We start from the raw sequence: 24,750 nt of genomic DNA, 5'->3' as shown, positions 1-24,750 counted from the left end.
AAGCAAGTGAAATGTCAAAAGCTGCAAGTATTATCTCTCAGGGAGGACCTAGGAAATGAAGAAGACTCTATTAAACCCCCCACCCCCAGGAAGGATACACAATATAAAATTCATAAAGTAAAATTAAAATCTACCTTCCTGTACTGTATTTAGAAAAAAAAGGCTCTTTCCAAAGTTAATACTTGAACAACTTTTCTAGACTGCAACAACAGTCTGTTTTATTATTTTCATGAAAATCTTTTAAAAATGAATCCCCTTGTGTCAATAGGAGAGGACAAATAGAGCACAGTTTTAGAGCTAATGTTATACTATGTATTATACAAATATAAATGATTGCTCATTGAAAAAAGCAAAAACGTTTTGTGTTATAACAATAGTGTTTTTTTCTACTGTTAAAACTTTCTTTGAAAAATAAATATATTCAACAAAGCTTGGTGAAATAGTACAGACATAACAATTATTATCTGTGAAACGGCACAACTATACACAATTGAGGCCAGCAGAGGGTAGTGTAAGAATGCACCAATCTAAGGAGTGCACCAAACAAGCCTGCTTTATATAAATACCCCATCAACAGTATGCTTTCTGTTGCATGTTATTCATTTGCATGAAGTCACAGATATTAATCTTAGTTATTTACCTTGCTCCGTCTCAGTGAATGAAAGCGGCAATTCTTTTTTTTTTCTGTGCAAGTGGAACACACAAGGGTTCCTATGCAAGATAACCCCGAATCCACAGCTGGAAGTGGGGGTGTAACAGTGCAGTAATTGTGAATGACATAGCCAAAGCCACAAAGTGAAAAACACATGCGAACTGGGTAGAAAACGCTTCTTAAACAAAGAGACAATTCTTATGTCATGACGTTACTGCAAACACAAAATAAACTACACATCCAGATCTTGACTGGCCGTGATATCAGCACTGCTGTGACCGTGAATATCCAAAAAGATTAATGAAAATGTGCAGTGCTGTAGCCGGGATCGGTACAATGCCTTCGAACAGTACCGACGGTGTGTGTGGTACAGAAGCGTGTCGCTGCACTACTATTGGTGAAGGTCTTGGGGGCGGCGCTCGTGTGGTCCAAACCATATGTTTGATTAAACCTATGTCGGTGCGTAACTGAATCCTATCTAGAGCTAGGAGGTGCGGACTGAGGAGGAAAGAGGATAAGGTAGTCTGTGTCATCACAGCCCTCTGAAAGAAAAGTGATGCACTGAAACACGAACGCTCGCAGAAACTGAAGAACAAGCTGTCAATGCAAAGTACAACAATTCCGTAAGAAACGCCGAGCGCTTTTTTTTTCCCTGTGGAAATTTACCAACCTCAGTTCGAACGGTGTTGGAAACTTTTTTTTTTCTCCCATCACCTTAGTTTTTAGAAAGTGACGATTGGAAGTTCGCTTGGATTATAATTGTGATTTTAAGCGAACGAGCGAATAGCTTGATATATTTTCTTTAAATATTTATTTATTTACATTGCCAGCAGATATAAAATAAAAAAAGAATCATGTTTTAGTTTGTTGACAGTATTGTTGTTATTATTTAGAATTCAAGCGACGATTCAAGGAACTTCTTATTAAATTCTAAAATATAAACAAACCGAAGTAGGTTTCACTGTTTTAGTGACTGTTTAATGTGTCACAGAAAACAAGTTAACCCTCCTTAGCCTACTCTCCGAACTGGATTGGTGGAGATAAAAGTAAATACATACTGTTCCGTTAAAAAAAAAAATGGCAAAAGATCTCAAGCCACGACTTTGCTGCATGTCTAAAGGAGAGAATGGGTACGGGTTTCATCTCCACGGCGAGAAGGGTAAAAGCGGGCAGTACATTCGGAAAGTGGAAGCCAACTCTCCGGCGGAGGCTGCGGGAATACACGCAGGTGACCGTGTTGTGGAGGTGAACGGCGAGAACGTGGAAAAGGAAACCCATCACCAGGTAATGGTAACGGTACACTATGCTCTTTCGCGTTTGTTAGTGAAGATGTTGACGTTGTTGTTATTTGTTTGGCAGACGCCTTTATCTAAGGCGACTTATGTGTTATAGGGTAGTACCGGGTTGCAATGCAAGCTTAAAATGTATACAGTGTAGTTTAAGTGCAAATAATAATACTAAAATATGAACTAGCATGCAACAAGTTAGGATTGCATCAAGTTCGATCTGCAATGACAGGTATGTATCCATGCTGTGTCTGACCTCCACTCTGACGCACGCTTATTTCACAATTGTTTCACAATGTAATATGAAGTGTCCTGTTTGCGCTCTCACTAATGTGTAATTGAAATCAACCCACTATGTGAATACATGCTGCGCCTGCCAAGTGTAATCGCCATTACGCGTGATGAAAAAGAAAAAAGTCAAACAGAAAAATGCGTTCCGATTAAAGATACAACAAACATGTTGTTATAGAACCCACATAACCCAAAGCCATTGCTTTAAAGGAGCTGTTATCCGACCAGTAGGCAAGACATAATGATATGTACACACTTTGCATAGCTGCGTTTCAAATGTTGGATTCATAGATCCGGAGTATTACAAAATACAACGTGTCCATTGAAAGAGTTCAGTGGTGTTAACCCAGACCGATGCTACAGTATGCACACCTTATATATTAAAGTAGTGTTTGAAATGAGTTACCCCAGTTTCTCCCAGTAATGTTATTTTTTGTTCTATTTAGGTCACAAACTTCTTTTTCATAAGCATGCCTTGTTGTCAGTCAGGTTTGTGTACATGCTGTTCAAAAGTAAACAAATTAAACATTATTTGGATTAACAGGATTCCTCTAAATGTGTTGCATGTGTCAATGGAGGACAGAGTCCAGCTTCATTACTGGCAAAGTTTGGTGCCTGTTATCTTAAAATATGAATACAGACATATTTGTACATTACCGAAATCTTCACCTGTCCTCGCTTGGTTTCTGAATCCATTAGGAGATTGGCAAGGCTGTTAAAACCTGCTTTGAGTCGATCTGAGATATGCAGTACAGGCATACCTTACTCATCAAATGTATTGTAATTTTTTTTGTATTCCCAGGTAGTAGTTAATGTGTGCAGGGGTGCAAGCTTCCTCCGCTCTTGTAACTGGCTAGGGTGTAAACTGCTCATTGAATAATGTGATTGCATTTTTCCACATGATGGTTTTGTCAGGTCTGCCATTTACTGGAAACTCCTACAGTTTAACAGAAGCAATACATGTGTTTTAGCCCTCATGAAATACATATGTTAAGATCATAGGTAAAAACCTTATTAAATAGGACAGTAATCTTTCTTTCCACGGCCTCAAATACTATTAGGACGAGATTAAATAGCAGCGATACAGTATTTGGTAACCTTTGATGAAAATGCCAGAAATCTTCTGATACTTTATGCATTTCCATACACAACTTCAAATCTTTTTTTACTTCAGACAAGCACAGGATGACGTTCTGAGAATGAATATTTATAAAGGATCAACATGTGCAGATGTCCTGTAGTTTGCTCATAATTCCATCTGTGCTCTGGTAGCCTTCATGTTTCAATATCCCAGCGGTGGACTGTGTCACATCCTGGGTATTTCCAATAGCGTAAATAATAACTCAACACTAAAAAAAAGAAATTCTACTTGCATGGAGCTGTTCTTCATTTCAGTACTTCGTACACACAGTTAACATGGTTTGTGAACAGTTAGTAAAACATGTAAATAAATATTTTTTATTTTTGAATTAGGATTTAAGTGCAGGTTCGTGTATTTGCGTAAATTTCAGTATTTAAGCCTAAAATGTATTGGTGAAAAAAAAAGTTTTAGTAATTAAACATATCTAGTATTTTGTGTGTTAATGCTGATCGCCCTGTTTCTTCAGTAACTCGTTCAGAGTGTGTGTTCATAAAGTTTATTCAAAACCTCCTTCCTGGCTTTGTTAGAGAAGAGAGTGGCGTGCCTGTGTTGTTACTGTGATGTGCTGAAATAAAGTTGCTGACAGTAGTCAGACTGCATCCAGTTGTTTGATTTCTTCAACTCGTTATTCAGACCAGAGACTCGACTGATTACTGTATTGCCAATCGCATCAAACACTATTCTCAATTTTAAAAAACTTGTTTTGCTATACTGAATAGAAATGGATAGATTGAACATATAGGTCAGCGAAGAAGCAATAATCTTTATTGACAGACAACTTTCAGAGTGCGTGTGCCAGAACACAGATTTTCTTACATCAAGCAGAAAAAGGTAAAATTCATGAATACTGCTGTATTTATGTATTTTCTGGCAGATTGATTGAGAACAGTGATTAAACATACTTTAAAAAATAACATGACCAATCAGGTTAAGGAAGTCTCTGATCTGTTTTCTGCGGTACAGGGTGATTAGAAAGAGTTTACCACATGAGATTTGGAGCGTTGATGTGGTAAACTTACTTTCTAATCGCTCTGTACATTGATCATCTAATGCATAGCTTCAGTATACACTATTAAAAGTGTAATGCTCAATCTGTTAATATACAATAGGCTTAAAACTTGTAAAATATCTGGCTTGGCATAACTTGTCGTTTGTGTTTCAGCGTTGGTATACAAAATAATATACAAAGAAAATAACCAGATTATTATGCACAAGATGATACATCTACAATAAGAAACGCTGTAAACACAACATCTAAACTTACAGCATATCACACAATTGGTTTATATTACATTTCACTGCCTTTGTTCTGAAGGTAAACTGTCACTCTCCAAGCTGTAGGGGTCTTTACTCCACTTCATGGCTAAAGTCTATTATAATCTGTATTGGGAATACGACACTTTGCTACCTCTGCATTGGACTGGAATTGATTTGACTGATCGCTATCAATAGTTGATACATTTTGTAAAGCAAACTTTCCACCTAATTTGAACTAGGCTATTACTGTAAATGTGTATTCTGTGTCATGCATAGGTATAGATTTATTTTCACTTGAATTGTTACTGTAGAAGACTGCAGTATATGGACTTTAGAAATGTTCTGGAAAGAGGAAACCCATAGTAATGTAAAATATCATAGCTTTTCAAGGTTTGTCTCTCTTTTTAAGACACAACATTCATCCTGAGTTTAGTCTTCGCTACCCTTTGCTTGTCAATCAGCATCCTTGTTTGAAAGTACAGTTTTACAATCATGGAAAGTTTACATTCCCCAAAGTGTTTTAGCTGTAGGGATGCAAACTTCTCCACCATCTGAAACCTGTTTGACACTAAGCTATGTGAGCTGAATTTCTTGTTAATAAGAAAAATTAACTGCATTGGGGAGCTAAATCATGTTTTCTATACAGTACAGAGAGCGCACTACTTTTGGAGCCTGCTTGAGAGCTACTTTACTGTATAAATGTTGACCACTTTGTTTGTGACATCAGGTGGTCCAGCGAATTAAAGCCTTGGAGAAGGAAACCCGCCTGCTGGTGGTGGATAAAGAGACGGACGAGTTCTTGCGTGGGCTGCGTCTCACTTGTACGGAGGAGATGGCCCGCAGCGGGGTGTCAGTCCCAGAGCCAGTCCTGGTGCCACAGGCCAGCATGAAGGGGAACGGGGCAGTGTTGAAACAGCAGCTAGCGCTCGGCAGTGGAGAGCCCAAGAGACTGTCCAGGAGACACAGTACAGAGAACAGAAAAAAGGTAAGAGCTGCTTCGATTACTGTTAACTTGAAGTCCCCTGTTTTGCTCTGGGTCATTGCCAAGTTTAAAGGCAATACTGTCAGGTTTCTGCATATGGTACGAGATTTTGATGCCTTCAGCAAAACCCTGTTTGCTATGGATTAATGGCTGTGGAATGCTTGAAATGAGTCAAGTTGGTAATGTTATTAGTTCTTGGAGCTAACAGAAGTATAACTCTGTGGTAATTCTATTTAATGTTTGTGTGTAACCAACAGTGAACTGCTGTACCATTAAAAATACAGGATTGGCTTTTAATATATAGTATGGTATCCTCCTTGAAAAGGATATGATGAATCAAGAATGAAAGCATCTTAATTTGGGGGGTGGGGCGACAGAATTCAAAGTAACTGTCCTTTGGTAAATGATTGAATTGATACACCTGGGCTCAGGTCTGAGTCTGTATGACAAGAACAATCCTCTGAAAAGGAGTCCTGGTACCTCTTGAACAGGCAGATTGACATGCAGGTCCATGTCAGGGGTCCTGGTACCTCTTAAATAGGCAGACTGACATGCAGGTTCCTGGTACCGTTTGTGCGCAGGGCCAGCAAGATTGCTGTGTTGTAGATTTTCAGTTTTTTTATTCGTTTATCTAATATTTCACTGATCAGAAAATTCGGTGGAGCTTTTTGGAGGAATTGGTGTGATACTCATTTTTCTTACCCCTGGGTTACTCCCTTTTAGACCTTCTGTTCTGCTTGGTGGAGGAAGGAAGTCCTTTCTACAATTGTTTCCAGATTACTGGCATTGAGTGTGGCAGCGCCTTGCTCAATAGGACTGTTTTCTATTAGGAGCCCATTGTTTCTAGTCACTGGGGTTGTTGGATCCCTCTGCGGGTCAGGTTATAAAGCATCAGTAAGTCTATAAAGTAAATGCCTTGTTAATCTGTACCGTGGAAAAATAGTGGAGTTTCCACAGTTGTTAACACAAAACACATTATGGTCAACCAAGGGCAGGAAAGAATGTTTTTTCTTCTGCTTAGATCTAAGCTACTTTTCAGCACGTGAATAGATGTTGGCAAATACAAGGATAGAGAGAAATGGTATGTTCCTATCTCTCTAGAGAGGATATAGTACAATATTTAGTTATATATATATATAATATATATATATTATATCATATAATATATATATATAGTATATATATATATATATATATATATCTATATATATATATCTATATATATATATATATATCTATATATATATATATATATATATATATATATATATATATATATATATATATATATATATATATACATATATATATATATATATATATATATATATATATATATATATATATATATATATATATATATATATATATATATATATATAGTGCTGTATATAAGTCATACACCATGGCAAGACTGAGCACAGCAACAAGACACAAGGTAGTTATACTGCATCAGCAAGGTCTCTCCAAGGCAGACAGGGGTTTCCAGATGTGCTGTCCAAGGTCTTTTGAAGAAGCACAAAGAAACGGGCAACGTTGAGGACCGTAGATGCAGTGGTCGGCCAAGGAAACTTACTGCAGCAGATGAATGACACATCATGCTTACTTCCCTTCGCAATCGGAAGATGTCCAGCAATGCCATCAGCTCAGAATTGGCAGAAAACAGTGGGACCCTGGTACACCCATCTACTGTCCGGAGAAGTCTGGTCAGAAGCGGCCTTCATGGAAGACTTGCGGCCAAAAAGCCATACCTCCGACGTGAAACAAGGTCAAGCGACTGTGCACGAAAACACAGGAACTTGGGTTCAGAAAAATGGCAGCAGGTGCTCTGGACTGATGAGTCAAACTTTGAAATATTTGGCTGTAGCAGAAGGCAGTTTGTTTGCCGAAAGGCTGGATAGCGGTACACGAATGAGTGTCTGCAGGCAACAGTGAAGCATGGTGGAGGTTCCTTGCAAGTGTGGGACTGCATTTCTGCAAATGGAGTTGGGGATTTGGTCAGAATTAATGGTCTCCTCAATGCTGAGAAGTACAGATACTTATCCATCATGCAATACCATCAGGGAGGCATCTGATTGGCCCCAAATTTATTCTGCAGCATGACAACGACCCCAAACATACAGTGAAAGTCATTAAAAACTATCTTCAGCGTAAAGAAGAACAAGGAGTCCTGGAAGTGATGGTATGGCCCCCACAGAGCCCTGATCTCAACCTCATCAAGTCTGTCTGGGATTACATGAAGAGAGAGAAGCAACTGAGGCTGCCTAAGCCCACAGAAGAACTGTGGTTAGTTCTCCAAGATGTTTGGGCCAACCTACCTGCCGAGTTCCTTCAAAAACTGTGTGCAAGTGTACCTAGAAGAATTGATGCTGTTTTGAAGGCAAAGGTTGGTCACACCAAATATTGATTTGATGTAGATTTTTCTTCTGTTCATTCGCTTTGCATTTTGTTAATTGATAAATAAACATGTCTATTTTTGAAAGCATTCTTACTTTACAGCATTTTTTCACACCTGCCTAAAACTATTGCACAATACTGTGTGTGTGTGTGTGTGTGTGTATGTATGTATGTATATATATATATATATATATATATATATATATATATATATATATATATATATATATATATATATATATATATATAACACACACACACACACACACACACACACACACACACACACACACACAGTGGCTTGTAAAAGTATTCAGACCCCTGACCAATTCTCTCATATTACTGAATTACAAATGGTACATTGAAATTTCGTTCTGTTTGATATTTTATTTTTAAAAACTGAAACTCAGAATCAATTATTGTAAGGTGACATTGGTTTTATGTTGGGAAATATTTTTAAGAAAACTAAAGAACTGAAATATCTTGCTTGCATAAGTATTCAACCCCTGTGCTGTGGAAGCTCCCAGTTTGCACCGATGAAAGAAATTGCCCAAATAAGGACACAACTACCTTACCATTGGCCTCCACCTGTGAACCATTAAAGTTGCTTTCACATTTTCTGGATAAAAACCCCACTGTTGAAGGATCATTAGTAAGGCTGTGAATCTGAAGGAAAATGAAGACCAAAGAGCATTCTACAGAAGTTAGAGATAAAGTAATACAAATGCATAGATTAGAGAAAGGGTTCAAAATAATATCCAAGTGTTTGGATATCCCAGTGAGCACAGTTGGATCAATAATCAGGAAGTGGAAGCTGCATCGCACTACCCAGGCACTGCCAAGAAAAGGCCGTCCCTCGAAACTCAGCACTCAAACAAGAAGGAGACTTGTGAGAGAAGCCACAGAGAGGCCAACAATCACTTTGAAGGAGCTACAGAGTTCAGTGGCTGGGAGTGGAGTAATGGTGCACCAGTCTACCATATCAAGAGCTCTGCATAACACTGGCCTGTATGGGAGGGTGGCAAGAAAGAAGCCGTTACTCAAAAAGTACCATCTGAAAGCACGTCTGGAGTTTGCCAGAAAGCATGAGAGTGACCCAGCTGTGATGTGGGAAAAGGTTTTATGGTTAGATGAGACCAAGATAGAGCTTTTTGGCCAAAACTCAAAGCGCTGTGTGTGGCGCAAACCTAACACTGCCCATGCCTCAAGACACACCATCCCTACAGTGAAGTATGGTGGTGGCAGCATCATGCTGTGGGGTTGCTTCCCATCAGCAGGGACTGGGCATCTTGGTACAATTGAAGTAAGAATGGATGGAGCAAAATACAGGAAAATACTGCTAGAGAATCTGCTTGTCCGCTAAAAAACCTTTCACAGGACAATGATCCCAAGCACAAGGCCAAAGCAACATTGGAATGGCTCAAGAACAAAAAGGTGAATGTCCTACAGTGGCCCAGTCAAAGTCTGATCTCCATCCTATTGAGAATCTGTGGAACTGTTTGAAAATTGCGGTCCACAAGCGTTGTCCAACCAACCTGAACAACCGGAGCAAATCTGCCAAGAAGAATGAGCCAAAATCACTCCGACACTGTGTGCAAAGCTGGTACATACTTACCCCAAAAGACTTAAAGCTGTTATTGCAGCGAAAGGTGGCTCTACCAAATATTAATGTGTGGGGGTTGAATACTTATGCAAGCAAGATATTTCAGTTTTTTATTTTTCTTAAAAATATTTACCAACATAAAACCAATGTCACCTAACAATAATTGATTTTGAGTTTAAGTGTTTTAAAATAAAATGTCGAACAGAACGAAAGTTCAATGTACCATTTGTAATTCAATAATATGAGAGAATTGGTCAGGGGTCTGAATACTTTTGCAAGCCACTGTGTGTGTGTGTGTATGTGTGTGTACGTATTTATAGATATATATATATATAGATAGATAGATAGATAGATATACACACACACACACACACTGTATATATATATACCATATTACTTTGAATTAACGCTGCAGCGTTTATTTTAAATTGCTAAAATCAACTTCAGGGGCAGTGTTTATTCTATCATTTGATAGAAGCGCATATTGATCTGTATTTCTGCGGATACAACTTGATCAACTTTAAATTGAAAGCTGTCGAGCTCGCAGATCAGATCAGTGTTTGACTATTATTTATCCAAGGCGACTTAAGAGACGAGGGTGTGTGAACTGTGCTTCAGCTGCTCACTTACAACAACGTCTCACCCGAAAGATGGAGAACAAGGAGGTTAAGTGACTTGTTCAAGTTTACAAGCCCTTTTCTTTAACCACTGGACCACACAGCCTCCTATAGGTGAGGTCGCACACCGGTGCAGTTTGGAGAGGGAATTCATAACAAGAGAGAAATGTCAATTTAACACTGAGGAGTTAGGGTTATTTTCCCTTTCTTTTCTTACAGCAGTTTCTAAGAGACACATGGCTGAACTCTTTAATATACAAAGCATTCTCTTCAACCAGCAAGACAACTAAACACTCACGGTCTCCTGGTCCAGACAGGGCTTCAGTGAGGAAGATGAGTTGATCCTGTGGCTATCCATTAAACAGCAACTAAAATGTATTACTTTTCTTGCAAATTTATTTATATCTATATAGTTTTATTTTAGTGCCGCTGTATCAGTACACAGTGCTGTGTACCTACGGTATTCTTTTGTTTGGGTTCCATAAACTTTACAGTAAAATACCGGTATGCTCCAGTGTGTATTTGTATTCCTTTAAGTACATTTTATTAAAGTTTATTCAGTTAGTTTAGTTTCTGTTTGTGATGTTTTGCCATGCTGTGTTTTGTATGCATTTCTTTATTAAATGCTGCATTTATCTGAGCTGGGGTAGGGAAAAAATGTACATGTTTCATTATTGAGAGGCGCACTTATTCAAGGACGGTAGTAATTCAAAGTAATACGGTATATAGCCTGTATACTTAATATTCCACTTTATACAGATATGTAAATGTATCCTAATCTTTAGTTATTCTGTACACTATTTGAGAGGTACATTTATATGCACAAGGAATCTGATTTGTTTTGAATCTGAAAACAAATCTTCAGAGTTTGTGCCACATTCAGTCGGGTTCAGAGGAATTGAAGCAGACTGTACAATAGACTGCTGTTCTCCTTTGCAAAACAAAGAAAGGCGTTTCTCCTTGTACCAAATAAAACAATGTAATCAACATTTGTAAAAACAAGCTTGTTATGTAATGCATAGTACTCTCTGGTTGTAAACATCATAAGTTCAATAAAAGGGAAAATAATTATAGCTGAATGATTTACCAGATGTGTAACTCTGAGCAACAGAGGGGATCTCGTGGCACATTTACTGAGGAGCTATTCAAAAACAGGATGGGGCTTTTCTAAGTAAATAGAATAACAGTGTTTCAGAAACAAAGTCAACTTTTCTTGAAACAACGGTCATTTTTGCTTGTAGTAGTTGCACACAGGAATTTCACATTGATAGTCACTGTCTGCACTCTCTTTAGACTGGGAGTCTTGCTGATGCAGGCTAGTGTTTAGCATTATTAAAGGTAACTCTTCATAGTTACCTTTGTCTTTGTCACCCATTAAGAACATCAGATCTTAGTTTTTCTACTCGTGCTCCCTCACTCTGAAATTCCCTGCCTCCAGTTGTCAGAAACTCTGGAGCTATTTAAGTCTATTAAAAATCTACAGTTTTTTCCAAGCTTATGGAAAATAGACATTTTATATTTTAACCGTTAGCATTTAATTGTTGTAATTAATGTTTGATACTATAAATTTTGCTTGTTTTGTAAAGCGCTTTGAGATGGTATGGAAGGTGCTATATAAAAATAAATTGATTGATTAGTATCTAAACAAGTGCTTTCACTGATCAGGTTGTCTCATTTTGATTTGCTGTCATTTAGCTCGATGCTAAGCCTTTTGGTGAAAGTTACAGTATATAGACAAACTTTTGCTATAACATGCAGCTGGTGGTTATGAGGCTGATAGCACTGTACCTGCAAGAGCAATAGGAGATGCTGGAACCGATTAGTAGACTGTAGGGTCTTGACCCTGTCCCAGCAAGCAGTTCCTATGAAATGCTGTGCTGTAAATTGAGTTCAAAGGCAGTGGTCTCACTCAAATTCACTTTTCAAACAAGTTCTAGATTTGTCTCTTTAAAACAGACTTGATGAACAGTTTGTCCAGCACTTGGTTTGTTTTGAATCTCTAACAGTTCAGATCAAATTCAATGGGTTGTTTTGATCACAACTGCAGGTAGGTTCAAATCTCTGCTGCTTTTCTCACAGTGCCGATGGTATTGAAAGGGCTACATATACCTGTTATTGAGGCAGAAACACTTCCTTATCCTTTAAGAGTCAAACTGACACAAAGTCCTGAGATGAGTCAGCTACTAGGAACCGGACGAGCTTAGATGGGCTATATTTTCTTCTGTTGCTCTGTTGTTGCACTCAATTATATCGGAGGGCAGCACCCCAAAGTTTTTTGTTTACCCCAAGCCCTCAATTTTTGTTGAAATATTTTTTTTCCAATCCAATAATAATAATAAAAAAGTTTTTTTTGCTTTCTTTTAAGTTGTGTATGGTATCGCATCACAGCAGTTACCTGTTGCCAGTATAGTCACACAATACATTGCGATAGTCTTCTCTTTCAAATAAAATGCAAAAATAATTCTGCATCCAGGAAATGGGCCCCACGTTAAGGGTTCTTGTAAAACAGTTCACGAGTATTCATTAGGTAGAGGCTGGAAGCAAGTTTATTGAGGCCAGCATAAGGACAGAACATTAAGAACTACTGTATAAGACGGTATACCCCAGTGCCATTTCAAAACCCAGCTAAACCACAAGTCTATGTCGGGTATCCTGATTACTGACCATTGCTTGTTCCATTTATCTGACCACAAACAGAATAATAGTTTTTACATACTGTACATACTGTAATAAAACCATTAAAACATATTTTCTAGGATAGAAATAAACTGAGAGAGTGTCATGCATTATCTTGTTAAATTTCATTTTCATATCCTTGAACCCATTGCTATTGAAATAGTGTGTGAGCAACATCCCAGCTTCACAATGAAAATGAATAACAACACAGGAATGGGGCCATTTGGTGATATAGTGGTACACTGGTTTCAGAGGGAGGAAGCTTGTCTTCATACAACTACAACCTTCAGGGAATGCAAACAAACTGCTCTGCCAACAATGGGCACTTGAAGCTGAAGTCTTTAATTCTACACAGAGTGTTTGGTATGAAACTTTTCTTGCTCTCTGTTGCCAGGGCAGCGAGTCTACTAGAGTTACACTGAATTCCAGTATTTCCTCTAAAGTGTAAATTAGGTAAAACATAAATAAATAAAACCGAATATTGTGGGGCTAGGGGACAGTTCAAAGAGTTGCGGCTTTAATTGGAAACAGATTGCAGAAATAAACTCTTCCTGCAGTTGGAGCATGTTCACAGGACTTCTCAGTTATTTCCTTAACTTCTAAAGGAAACCCACATTGATAGGTCAGGACTTCAGTGATTGATGCTTTTAAAATAATTATTTTATAATAGTATGTTTATTATTGAAACCTTTGTCTGATTTTTATAACTAAGGGATTTGATTAACCTGCAGCTATGGCCAAAAGTTTTGCATCACCCTATAGAATTACTAATTTTGCTTCATAAAGTTGTATGAAACAGTATTTAACGAAGTCTGAAAAAAATCTAACATCAAAATCTAACATGAAATACTGTACTACTATTATGGCTTCCAGTAGTCTATAGTTTTCTTTGGTTATGTGTTGAATAAAAGATCTAAAGTATGTGTGTGTGTGTGTGTCATATATATATATATATATATATATATATATATATATATATATATATATATATATATATATATATATATATATATATATTTATGCACAACTCTAAGAAACTTAACACTCTGGTCTAATGAATTTAATCAAATATTTCAAACATAGCTGTCAAACAAAATCACAGAAAATGTGAACAAAAATACAGATCAAAGAATCATGAATAGTTTTAAGTATGAAACGTGACACACTGTCAAAATGAAAACATTAGTTAATATTGGATATGCAGAGTTGATGCATAGGCCTGATCAGCCTCTGGATAGACTGCTGTGGGATTTTCCGCCGCTCTTCCTGTGCAGCTGTAGCCAGCTGGTGAAGGTTGGCTGGTCATGGATGGCACTGGCGATTTGGCCCCACAGATGTCCTATTGGACTCTGGTCAGGAGAAAAAGCTGGCCACAGCAAGACCTCGACATTGTTTTCTTGAAGTCGTGCAATTGTAATCCTAGCACTGTGTGGTCTTGCATTGTCCCACTGGAAAATTGACACACGGATTGGCTTGCAGGAACAGAAAAACTGTTGCCTCAAGGACTTCGTCAGTGTATCGCCTAGCAGTAAGGTTGCCCTCAATCTGCACCAAAGGCGTTCTTGTGTTAAAAGAGATTCTTCCCCACATCATCACACTTCCACCGCCCCACCGGTTGGTTTGAACAACTCAACAGTCAGCACAATGCTCATCACGATGTGGTGGGCTGGTGTGGTGACCCTCTGCCTTCCAGGACGTGGCCTATCCCTCACAGAGCCGGTTTCCTTGTTTCTCTGGACTAGTCTGCTGATTGTTGAAGCAGAAGATCTCATTCTCAGGGCAACTTCTCTTACAGACAGGCCTCCTTCAGTCATGCCGATAGCAACCAGGCAATCTTCATTACTCAAGCCGGGCATGGTCATGTCTTTCACTTTTCTTACGTTAATTTAAAAGCATGTCTTTTCGAATGGCTATTTTATACAGCTTCTTAATCAACTCATTTTGACAATTTTAATTCAACTCAAATACCAAACCCTGAGTACCTGGCGTTTTTATGAAATCACATGACTTGAGCTCCCAATATTTTGTTATCCCAAGGAACAATACTACGCAAACAATCAACAAACCTATCTGCTCACTGTTTAAAATGTAAATAGCATTATGTATGTGCCCAATGAGCTATTGATTTAAAACTTACTGTTGCGTTTTCATTGTGTGTGTGTATCTATCTCTATCTATCTATATATCTATCTCACATTCGTAGCCCCTTTAAATTATGACCCAGGACACAGAACAAAACCTAACTCCGTTCGGAGTACTAACTAGACACAGGATAGGATCCTAACTAATAAACAGGACAGCTAAGCTGGTTTCCTGTTAAAAAATGAACACCAAAGAAACAAAACAAAAACACACACACAGTTTTTAACTACACAAAAAGGCTTTTCAGTCTAGTTTTTTCTATGGCTGTACACATGCTCACAGTCGGGCATCTTCACACACATCAGCCCAGAACAGACTGGCTGCACACCTTTTAAATGCTGCACCTAGCACCAATTTACAATAATTACCAGGAGCGGACGATAATTAACAAAACACCTTATAATAAACGTGCATGTGCACATGCTTTTGGAATGGAGGATTTTAACTCCCTTCCTGCCTGTTTACACAGTCTGTCTAACAATTGGTCTGTGAGTCACCCGGGAAACAATGATTTTTCATCAACGTATTTTTGTTGTTTTATGAATGAGTATGAAATCGCCTTGATGCCCTTTGATTAGATTTATGTTTTGCCTTTCTGCCCCCTAGAATTGCCTTGGTGCCCCTGAATTTTCACACCCAATGAAGGCAACATTGCCTTGCCATTCATGACCTTAACTTTATGCCCTGAGTTTAAATACAGTGTGAGATGTTGTTATTCAGGAACATTTCGCACCGTCCTTACTAGCCCTTTATTCTTCTAAGATGAAGTGAGCACACTTTCTTTCTCCAGCTAATATACCGCTAAATGTAGACACAGGAAATAACTCCACTAGAGGAAAGAGTCCATCCCATAATTAAGATTTCCTTGAAGCTATTTTTAGCTATATTGTAGGCTGATCAACTTTCTTTGTTCTAACCGTATTGTGAAGTCTATTTATAAAGTTTTATTAAATATGTATATGTTGAGTGTTTGTGACCAGGGACCATCTGTTGCCTTGTATTGTATTCAGAACAGTCTCTCTGAAATCAGGGATAGCAGTGGGGCACCTTGTGCATAGCAGTTTTATAGATTCCAGATTCTGCTTTGACACAGTGTATAATTTAATTAGGAAACAGTAACCGAGCAGGTTCAGAAGCATTTAAACTAGAAAGGAAGGGGGAGAAATGAACAAAAAAACAGAAGGGAGATCACATCAAAACAAGGGCAACAACTCAGATAAGACAGCCTGTAGCAGAGCAAAGCTCTGCCGTTTAGAAATTGACAGGGATGGGGTTAATTTCCCCTACCTGCCTGTGTTTATTATGTTCAGGTGGCTGGGTTGATTAGTTAATTAAATGATTAACTTAATTAATGATCAATCAGTGCCCAGCCACCTGACATAAAAGGAGGCCTCTACTTCTCATTGGGGAGGAGGGAGCTGAGGAAGTAGGTTGGTGGTTTTTGGCTTGTTTGTATTTTTGAAATTTTGAATCCAGTGAAGGCATCGCCCAGCCTGGAAACTTTATTTTTGTAAGTTTGCTTTTTGTGTTGCTTTATTTGTGTTTACATCCTTTTGTTTTGCCATTGTGCACTTTTATTTTGTGTTATTTATAATAAAATTGTTATTTTTTTGAACTGCAGTCTGTTTCTGGGCCTCTATCCACTCACCAGCCTGCCACACAGCCATTAAATGTATTTATCTAAATGCTAGAAGTATCAGAAACAAAAGGTTAAAACTTGAAGCTACTGCACTAACAAGTAACTATGAATAGGTGTTACAGAAACTTGGTTGTCTGAGAGTGATGGGGATGAGTATAATATTTGTGGGTATACACTGTATAGGAAAGACAGGCAGGAAAGAAGAGGTGGAGGGGTAGCACAATACATAAGAAACAGTCTTGAAGCCCAGGTGTTAAATCTGGACAAAGAAAACAACGCTGAATCAATATGGGTCAGAATAACGGACAAAAATTCAAAGGGCATAATAATAGGAGGATGCTATAGACCACCATATTCAGATGGCGAGCAAAATAGTCTAGTATACAATGACATTAGAAATGCCTGTAGCAAAGGAGAAGCCATACTAATGGGGGCTTTCAACTTCCCCCAGATAAAATAGGAAAACCTGGTGGGGAGCACGATGGATGAAATTGAAATGGTGGAAATGACAAATGACTGCTTCCTAACGCAATTTGTCAAGGCACTGACTAGAGGGGAGGTATGCCTTGATTTAGTCTTTTCAAATAACAAACACAGAATAACTAAAACAGAGGTCAGAGAACCACTGGCAAACTCAGACCACAACATAGTCTCATTTGAAGTGATTTTTAAAACCCAAAAAGTAATGACTAAAGCTAAGGTTTACAATTTTGGAAAGGCAAACTATGAAGGTATGAAACAGACTAACAGAAGTAGTTTGGAGTAAAATAGAGAAAACATCCACAGAAAAAAGATGGTTGTTTTTTAAAAATGTAGTACTAGAGGCGCAAACAATTACATCCCAGAAGTAGACAAATCCAAATCTAAAACAACATTGCCAAAATGGTTTAATAGATCAATTAAAAAAAAAAAAAAAAAAATCAGTGAAAAAAGGCACTTTACAGAGCGTTTAAAAGGGACCAAAAACAAAGCACACAGAGTACATAAAACTGCAAACACAAGTCAAAAAGGAAGTTAGAAAGGTCAAGAGAGAGATAGAAATGAACATTGCTAAGGGGGATAAAACCAATTCCAAAGTGTTTTTTTCCAATATTATAACAGCAAAAGAACATTTAAAGAGGAGGTTAAACGTCTAAGAGAAAAAATTGGCAAAATCATAGACTAAGAAAAAAATAGCAAATATATAAAATTATTACTTTTCACAAGTTTTTACAAAGAGAAGATACGGAGAACATGCCCCACATGTCAGCCTGTTCCTATCCAGTTTTAAATAACTTTAGCATAACCAAGGCAGAAGTGTTAAAGGGACTAGGAGCTCTTAAAATAAACAAATCCCCTGGGCCGGATGAGATCCTCCCAATAGTACTCAAAGAAATGAAAGAAGTTATTTATAAACCGCTAACCAAGATCATGCAACAGTTTCTTGACACAGGGGTTGTACCGACAGACTGGAAAATTGCAAACGTAATACCGATCCACAAAAAGGGAAACAAAACTGAACCAGGTATCTACAGACCAATAAGCCTGACTTCTATTATATGCAAACTTAAATGGAAATTGTAATAAGATCCAAAATGGAAAACTACCTATTTGGTGACAGTATCCTGAGAGACGGTCAACATGGTTTTAGGAAAGGGAGAGTCTGTCAAACTAACCTGCTTGATTTTTTTTGAGGATGCAACATTGATAACTGAAAATTTCAAAGCATATGACATAGTTTATTTAGATTTCCAGAAAGCTTTAGACAAAGTCAGGCATACAAGATTAATTCCCAAACTGAACACAGCAGGGAGTCAAAGAAATTAGGGAGTGGTTAACATGTAGAAAACAGAAAGTACTGATTAGAGGAGAAACCTCAAAATGGAGCAAGGTAACCAATGGAGTACCACAGGGATCAGTATTAGGTCCTCTGCTATTCCTAATCTACATTAATGACTTGGATTCTGGTATAGTAACCAAAATTGTTAAATTTGCAGATGACACAAAAATAGGAGGAGTGGCAAACACTGTTGCAGCAGCAAAGGTCATTCAAAATGATCTAGACAAGATTCAGAACTGGGCAGACACATGGCAAATGACATTTAATAGAGGAGTGTGTAAGGTACTGCACGCATGCATTAAAAATGTGCATTATAAATATCATATGGGAGATACTGAAATTAAAGAAGGACTCTATGAAAAATACCTAGGAGTTTTTGTTGACTCAGAAATGTCTTCATCTAGACAATGTGGGGAAGCTATAAAAAAAGGCCAACAAGATGCTCGATACATTGTGAAAAGTGTTGAATTTAAATCAATGGAAGTAATGTTAAAACTGTACAATGCAGTAAAAGACCTCATCTTGAATATTGTGTTCAGTTCTGGCCACCTCGCTAGGAAAAGGATATTGCTGCTCTAGAAAGAGTGCAAAGGAAAGCAGCCAGAATTGTTCCGGTTTTAAAAGGCATGTCATACGCAGACAGGCTAAAAGAATTGAATGTATTCAGTCTTGAACAAAGAATTCTACGCAGCGACCTGATTCAAGCATTCAAAATTCTAAAAGGTATTGAAAATATCGACCCAAGGGACTTTTTCGACCTGAAAAAAAAAAACAAGGACCAGGGGTCACAAATGGAGATTAGACAAAGGGGCATTCAGAACAGAAAATAGGGGGCAAAAGAGGGTTCTCGAATATTATAAGGAGAACTACTAAAGCTGCCGACAATTGTGACACTTGGAGTTCCATCAATTTCTTAAGAACTTTTGAAAGCATGTCTTAAACAGTCACAATTGTTGCTGGCATTTCCCAGTCCTCTTTTTCTTGTGCGTTGCCAGTTGTGCTCAATGCATTTTTGAGGTGAACACCCAAGTACATAATTTTGAGGGCGTCAGGTGTACCTACAAAACTTGGAAACCAAATTTCTATGACATTTCTGGTTTTCACAGTATGTTGGAAGCAATAGAGTGCACACATGTGCCACTAACCCTTCCAGCTCATTCTGAGCATCTGTATAGGATCATGATCTATTGTGTGTTAATTGTCTAGGCTACTAAGTAGGCCAAGTTAAAAATAATAATAATTAAAATACAGTAAAACACCCTAAAATGATTTTGCTTCAATTTAAAATTATATTTTATTCACATTGTACACTGATGTGTACAGATCAGCAGCATGATTTATTTTGTTTTACCAGTAGGCTAAAGTTAAAAAAAAAAAAAAAAAAAAAAAAAAAAAAGTGTGCTAGGTGTTCAGTTGATTTTACTACTCTACTGTATACTGTATAAGCTTGCTGTACAGGTTTATATTTTTACATAACGTAATGTGTATCCTACTATCACAGAGACGGCTGAAGTGGGTGGCGTCAGACCCAGTAAAAGGAATGAACACAAAGACAGATGAAGTGAAATGATGAAGACGCTTGCTTGCGCCGATTTATTGTAAATAAAAGGTTTAAACATGAAAACAGAAACAGGACACGGCACTGGTAGCCAAAATAAAACAAACAAAAACGGACTAATACTTAACAAAAAACGGTGAGCAGCTAGACACACAAACAAACAAGGTGAGTTTTAAATAAACAAGTATCGTGCTGGTCCCACCAGCATGTAATAGCAATTGAAATATCTAATTCTCCTACCCTCTTTCTCCCGTTCTCCACTCACTAAGCACCCAACCGCGAGTATGTGACAATGTGCATCTATATATACTGTTGTGCTGGGATTCAATTACCAATTAATTATTCACTTGAATCCCAGCACGTGAATTAATAAAGTGCAATTCCCCGTGCTCACATATTACTACATTTTACTTGCACGTGAAGTGCTGTGCAATCCTCGTGCCTAAATACACATATACATTTTTAAACACTCGTGTTACACAGACCCGTTTATATCCTGTGTACCAATGTCTATACACCAACATTTAAACACACCACACGCAACACATAACAGATAATATACACAGGGGCGAGAACTTTGTCACATATACCCCCCCTGTGCAAAGCACACATGGCCTCAATGGCCACCTCCCCCCTTAAAAGCCCAAAAGTCCCACCCAAAGTCCTTGGCCAGGACCGGAGGCTTTGTACCCTTGATCCATGGCCTTCAAAATTTACTCAGTGCTATGGGAAGGATCTTGCTCCAGCCTTAACTCATATTATTAATCTTTCTTTATCTCATGGTCACGTTTCTTGTGTTCTCAAGACTGCAATAGTTACCCCTGTCCTAAAAAAGCCTTCCTTTGATGCCTCCTGTCTTAATAACTACCATCCCATTTCATATATTTTTCCTTTCTTGTCTAAAACAGAAGTATTGTGGACAAACAGCTACAAGACCACGTTGCTACTAACTGCATATCTGAGCTCTTTTAATTTGGCTTTAAGCCTAATCAGGCTCTGAGACGACTTTAGTTTGTGTCTTAAATGACCTCTTGTAAAATTCTGACATTGGGTGCAACTTCCCTGTTGCTGTTGTAGGACCTATCAGCTGCCTTTGATACTGTCAACCACTCTATGATCTTGTACAGACTAAAATCTGTTGTCAGGATAGGTGGTGGTTTGTGTCTTATCTGTCGGGACGAACACAATATGTTAAATCAGAATCTCCACTAGCTCACTTGGATGTTAATTCTGGTGTTTCCAGGGCTCTGTTTGCTTGCCAATAGACTCATCATCATGGGTGACTTCAATCTTCATATGGACTTCCTCACTTTATTAACATGTTCGATCCCCAAGTCATAACCATGGCCATATTTTAGATCTTGTACTAACCTCTGGTCTTCAACTTCCTGACCTCCACATCAATGACATTGCTGTATCTGTCTGACCACTGCCTTGTTTAACCTTCTAAAATATACATTATTATAAAAATACAGGGCACTTCACCTTGAAAGACCACTGTCTAAACTCTTCAGTGTATTTGTTGAGTAGCAGCATAGTTCACAGTTTAAACAGCATTCCAGTTGTTCCAAAAGGTTTTTGTACTTCGACCGATTGTATGTAATAATTAGACTTGATGCAGATCTTTTGCTCAATACCCCTAAGAGAGGGCATAAAATATCTTTTGCTAGATATTTGGACCTAATAACACCTGTGCTATTCAGTGTTGTGTTTTGCTGTAATAGAGTTTACAGATTCTGTTTTTAGACTGCTGCTGATTTGCATATATTCATTTGTTTCCTGGTTTTTATAGGTAAGGTTTACTCGATCAATAAAATTATATGTTTGTGTGAAAATATGCATCCAAAAAAGCCAGTCTCTGTAACCCCATAAGCTCTCCTATTATAATGTAGTTACTCAAAGTCCCATCGCTGAGCTCAGCACAGGGGTCCCCTGGACAAACACTTTTGTCAAAAGGTACCTGGAAATTAGGGGGGGGGTACCATCTTTATAGCATCAGATGATTGACTTTGTATAAGTTAAACGTAGGAGTTTGAAGAGCAGATCGAGTAGACACAATGGCACTGCGGATATCGTTTGTCACCACCGCTCACATTGCTTTAAAAGCTCCTTTTTCAGGGCAATTGAACAAAACTGTTATTCTTCTGAGATATATAATACAGTGTTTCATCCCCTTGTGAACCTTCAATCATTGTACCAAGCAGTATGGCTGTTTGTTTTACTGGGAGACAGCAGTGGCATTCTGGAGAAACACAATAGACACCAAGTTATGTAATAATGTTTAAAACTATAGTAACATTCTGCGTTTTCAGATAAACTAGAATCCTGCGTTCTGGGGTCTGTTTGCCTTACACAGACAGCAACATAATAAAATAAGTACTGTGCCTTGCAAATGGAGGTGGGCATGAACCTTCTGTTTACCAGTTTTCCTTGGAAAATCAATAGGAACCAAGTTTGTACAGCTGTTTTAGATACACTAATTCTATTCTTACTTTGAGAAAGGGAAAAACAAGGGATGAGACTTTAAATGGGTGTCATGACCTACTTTTAGTTTCATGTATTTACGAAGTTGGAATACAGGTTTGTAACAGTACCAAAGTGTATCCATTTAGGATTGTTGCTTCTACATATTTCTTGAAAGTGACTTAGTGTACCAGTTTGACAATGACATACCAAGTTTGTGATGGGAGGCGGGGGCTGTATGGCGAGATTGCAGTCTTGTGCACGGAAAAGTGCTCGGTCTCTGTTAGTGGCGCCATGGTGTGCGGTGCTGTGAAGTGCCGATAATGTGTTAGTTGTAATTTCACAAAATTATTAACAGCAGTTGGTATCCAGCAAAAGGTCATATTATAGAGAGACATAATTGTGTTCCCTTATCAGTGGAAGCTGAGTGTTGTTTAATGAGGGCATAATGTACTCTGGACTTGTTATTTTAATAGTCTCAATTAAATGAAATTTGTAACTGGTGATGGGATATATGATGCTTCATAAAAGTCACATTTAAGCAGAAAACAAGAAACAAACAAATAAAATACAACTTAAACAGTGAACAGTGTAACAGTCTTTATAAATTTCCATCCCAATGTAAATGGTCTCTGTAGAAGGCCTTGTTTTTTTAAAAAGAAACAAATATTTTTGTTCTGTACATGGGTGCCAAAACAATGTGCTTTAGAGATCCCTAGTGCATTGCAGATTGGAACATTTTTCAGTCACAGAATTTTGCTTATCCCCACTATAAAACACACATGAAGTCCCAAAGTATGCATCACTTTCAATACAAATGTATTCCAAAGATATTTAGTGATAAGTCAAGAGGAAGCTAAGGGCACCCAGCTAATACAGGCACCCGCCCATTACAGCCACCCACTCATTTTCCAGTCATAGTGGAACAAGGTTCATTTGTGTTGCTGTTGATTTTTAGTTTTCCAAACTTTAACTCAATTTTATACCATCTTTTCTAAAACATTTTAAACAAATATCAAACTATTGAAATGGTATGGCCTGAGCAATAATGAAGATGAAGCCAACATAAGGAAAATAATAAAGTTGTAAATCTTTATTATTCATTTTAAACTAATCTATACTTGATCAATAAGTAAAATTATTATATATGAACTAGAATTAACATTATATATATATATATATATATATATATATATATATATATATATATATATATATATATATATATATATATAAATTTGGTTAAAGTCACAAAAGCAATTGTCGTTGAACATTAAAATAATCCTAAATACCTTTGACTATTTTATTGATAAAATAACTTTATATCGTATATGCAAATTTAAAAAATTTTTCAAAAAGTTATAAACATTGTAATGTTTTCTACTTCAGAATTATTTATTTATTTATTTATTTCCTGGAACGACTGGAAAATTATTTACATGCACATTTTTCCAAACTGTTGTAACACTGTTTATTCATTGTGCACAAAATCTTGCCTTTACTTGTCTCTGAAAATACTGTCTTTCTAAAGAGAATACAGTTTATATGCCAGGCTTTTTCATTTTGGAAAGCTTTCCCGCTAAATGTTTTCTTAAAATAATAAATCATGTAATAAACTAAGTGGGCTCTGTGGCTAATTTCATTTTAGAGCTATTAAACCCAGGTGCACCCCAGTAAAATAAAATAATAATAAAAAACTAATTGGAAACTCTGTTTTGTGTGCCATTGTATTTCCAAAGCCAGCTGTGTTTCTTCCAGATGTTCAAGTTCTTAACTGCGGACGTCAGGGTCTTAAACCGAGGAATGTGATCCTTAAAGGGATACGCAACATTTTGTATTTTTTTTTTATTTTTTATAATAAAGTATATACAATGGGAATTTTACCTGCAAATGACGAGCAAAAATTTAATATAAATTATCAAAGTTGTTTTGCCTTTATTAGAACTACCATAAGGTATATCTGAAGAAATTCATGTGTCTATTGTTTATACAATCTGCTCTCTCGTATTATGACTGTAACTGACTTATGTTGTGAAGGGATGCGCGTTGCCAAAGAGACTTGGAGACTATGAACCTGTACTTTTTAGCACTTGCGAACACATTTATTTACTGTACTCCAAACAAAGCAAACACATACAGTAGTACCGTCCACCGCACTGTTCCTTCACCAACACAATTATAACTAACATCAATGATCACCTAATTTATACACCTGTGGCTTAATCAT

At 37.5% G+C, this 24,750-nt stretch overlaps 1 protein-coding gene across 1 annotated transcript in view; it reads left to right on the top strand.

Moving 5' to 3' along the window:
• Positions 1-955: 955 nt before the first annotated feature.
• Positions 956-24,750, top strand: part of LOC121330828 (Na(+)/H(+) exchange regulatory cofactor NHE-RF2-like) — a 68,810-nt gene continuing 45,015 nt past the window's right edge. The window contains exons 1-2 of the mRNA XM_041277664.1: positions 956-1,936; positions 5,355-5,612. Of these exons, the coding sequence (XP_041133598.1) occupies positions 1,730-1,936; positions 5,355-5,612 (465 nt within the window). The 5' untranslated portion in view covers positions 956-1,729. The remainder of the gene's footprint in view (positions 1,937-5,354; positions 5,613-24,750) is intronic.

This window comes from Polyodon spathula, chromosome 18, assembly GCF_017654505.1.
Source record: "Polyodon spathula isolate WHYD16114869_AA chromosome 18, ASM1765450v1, whole genome shotgun sequence".
Classification (NCBI taxonomy): Eukaryota; Metazoa; Chordata; class Actinopteri; order Acipenseriformes; family Polyodontidae; genus Polyodon; species Polyodon spathula.
Note: the sequence above shows the minus strand (reverse complement) of the source record. Positions and strands in the feature narration are given on the sequence as shown.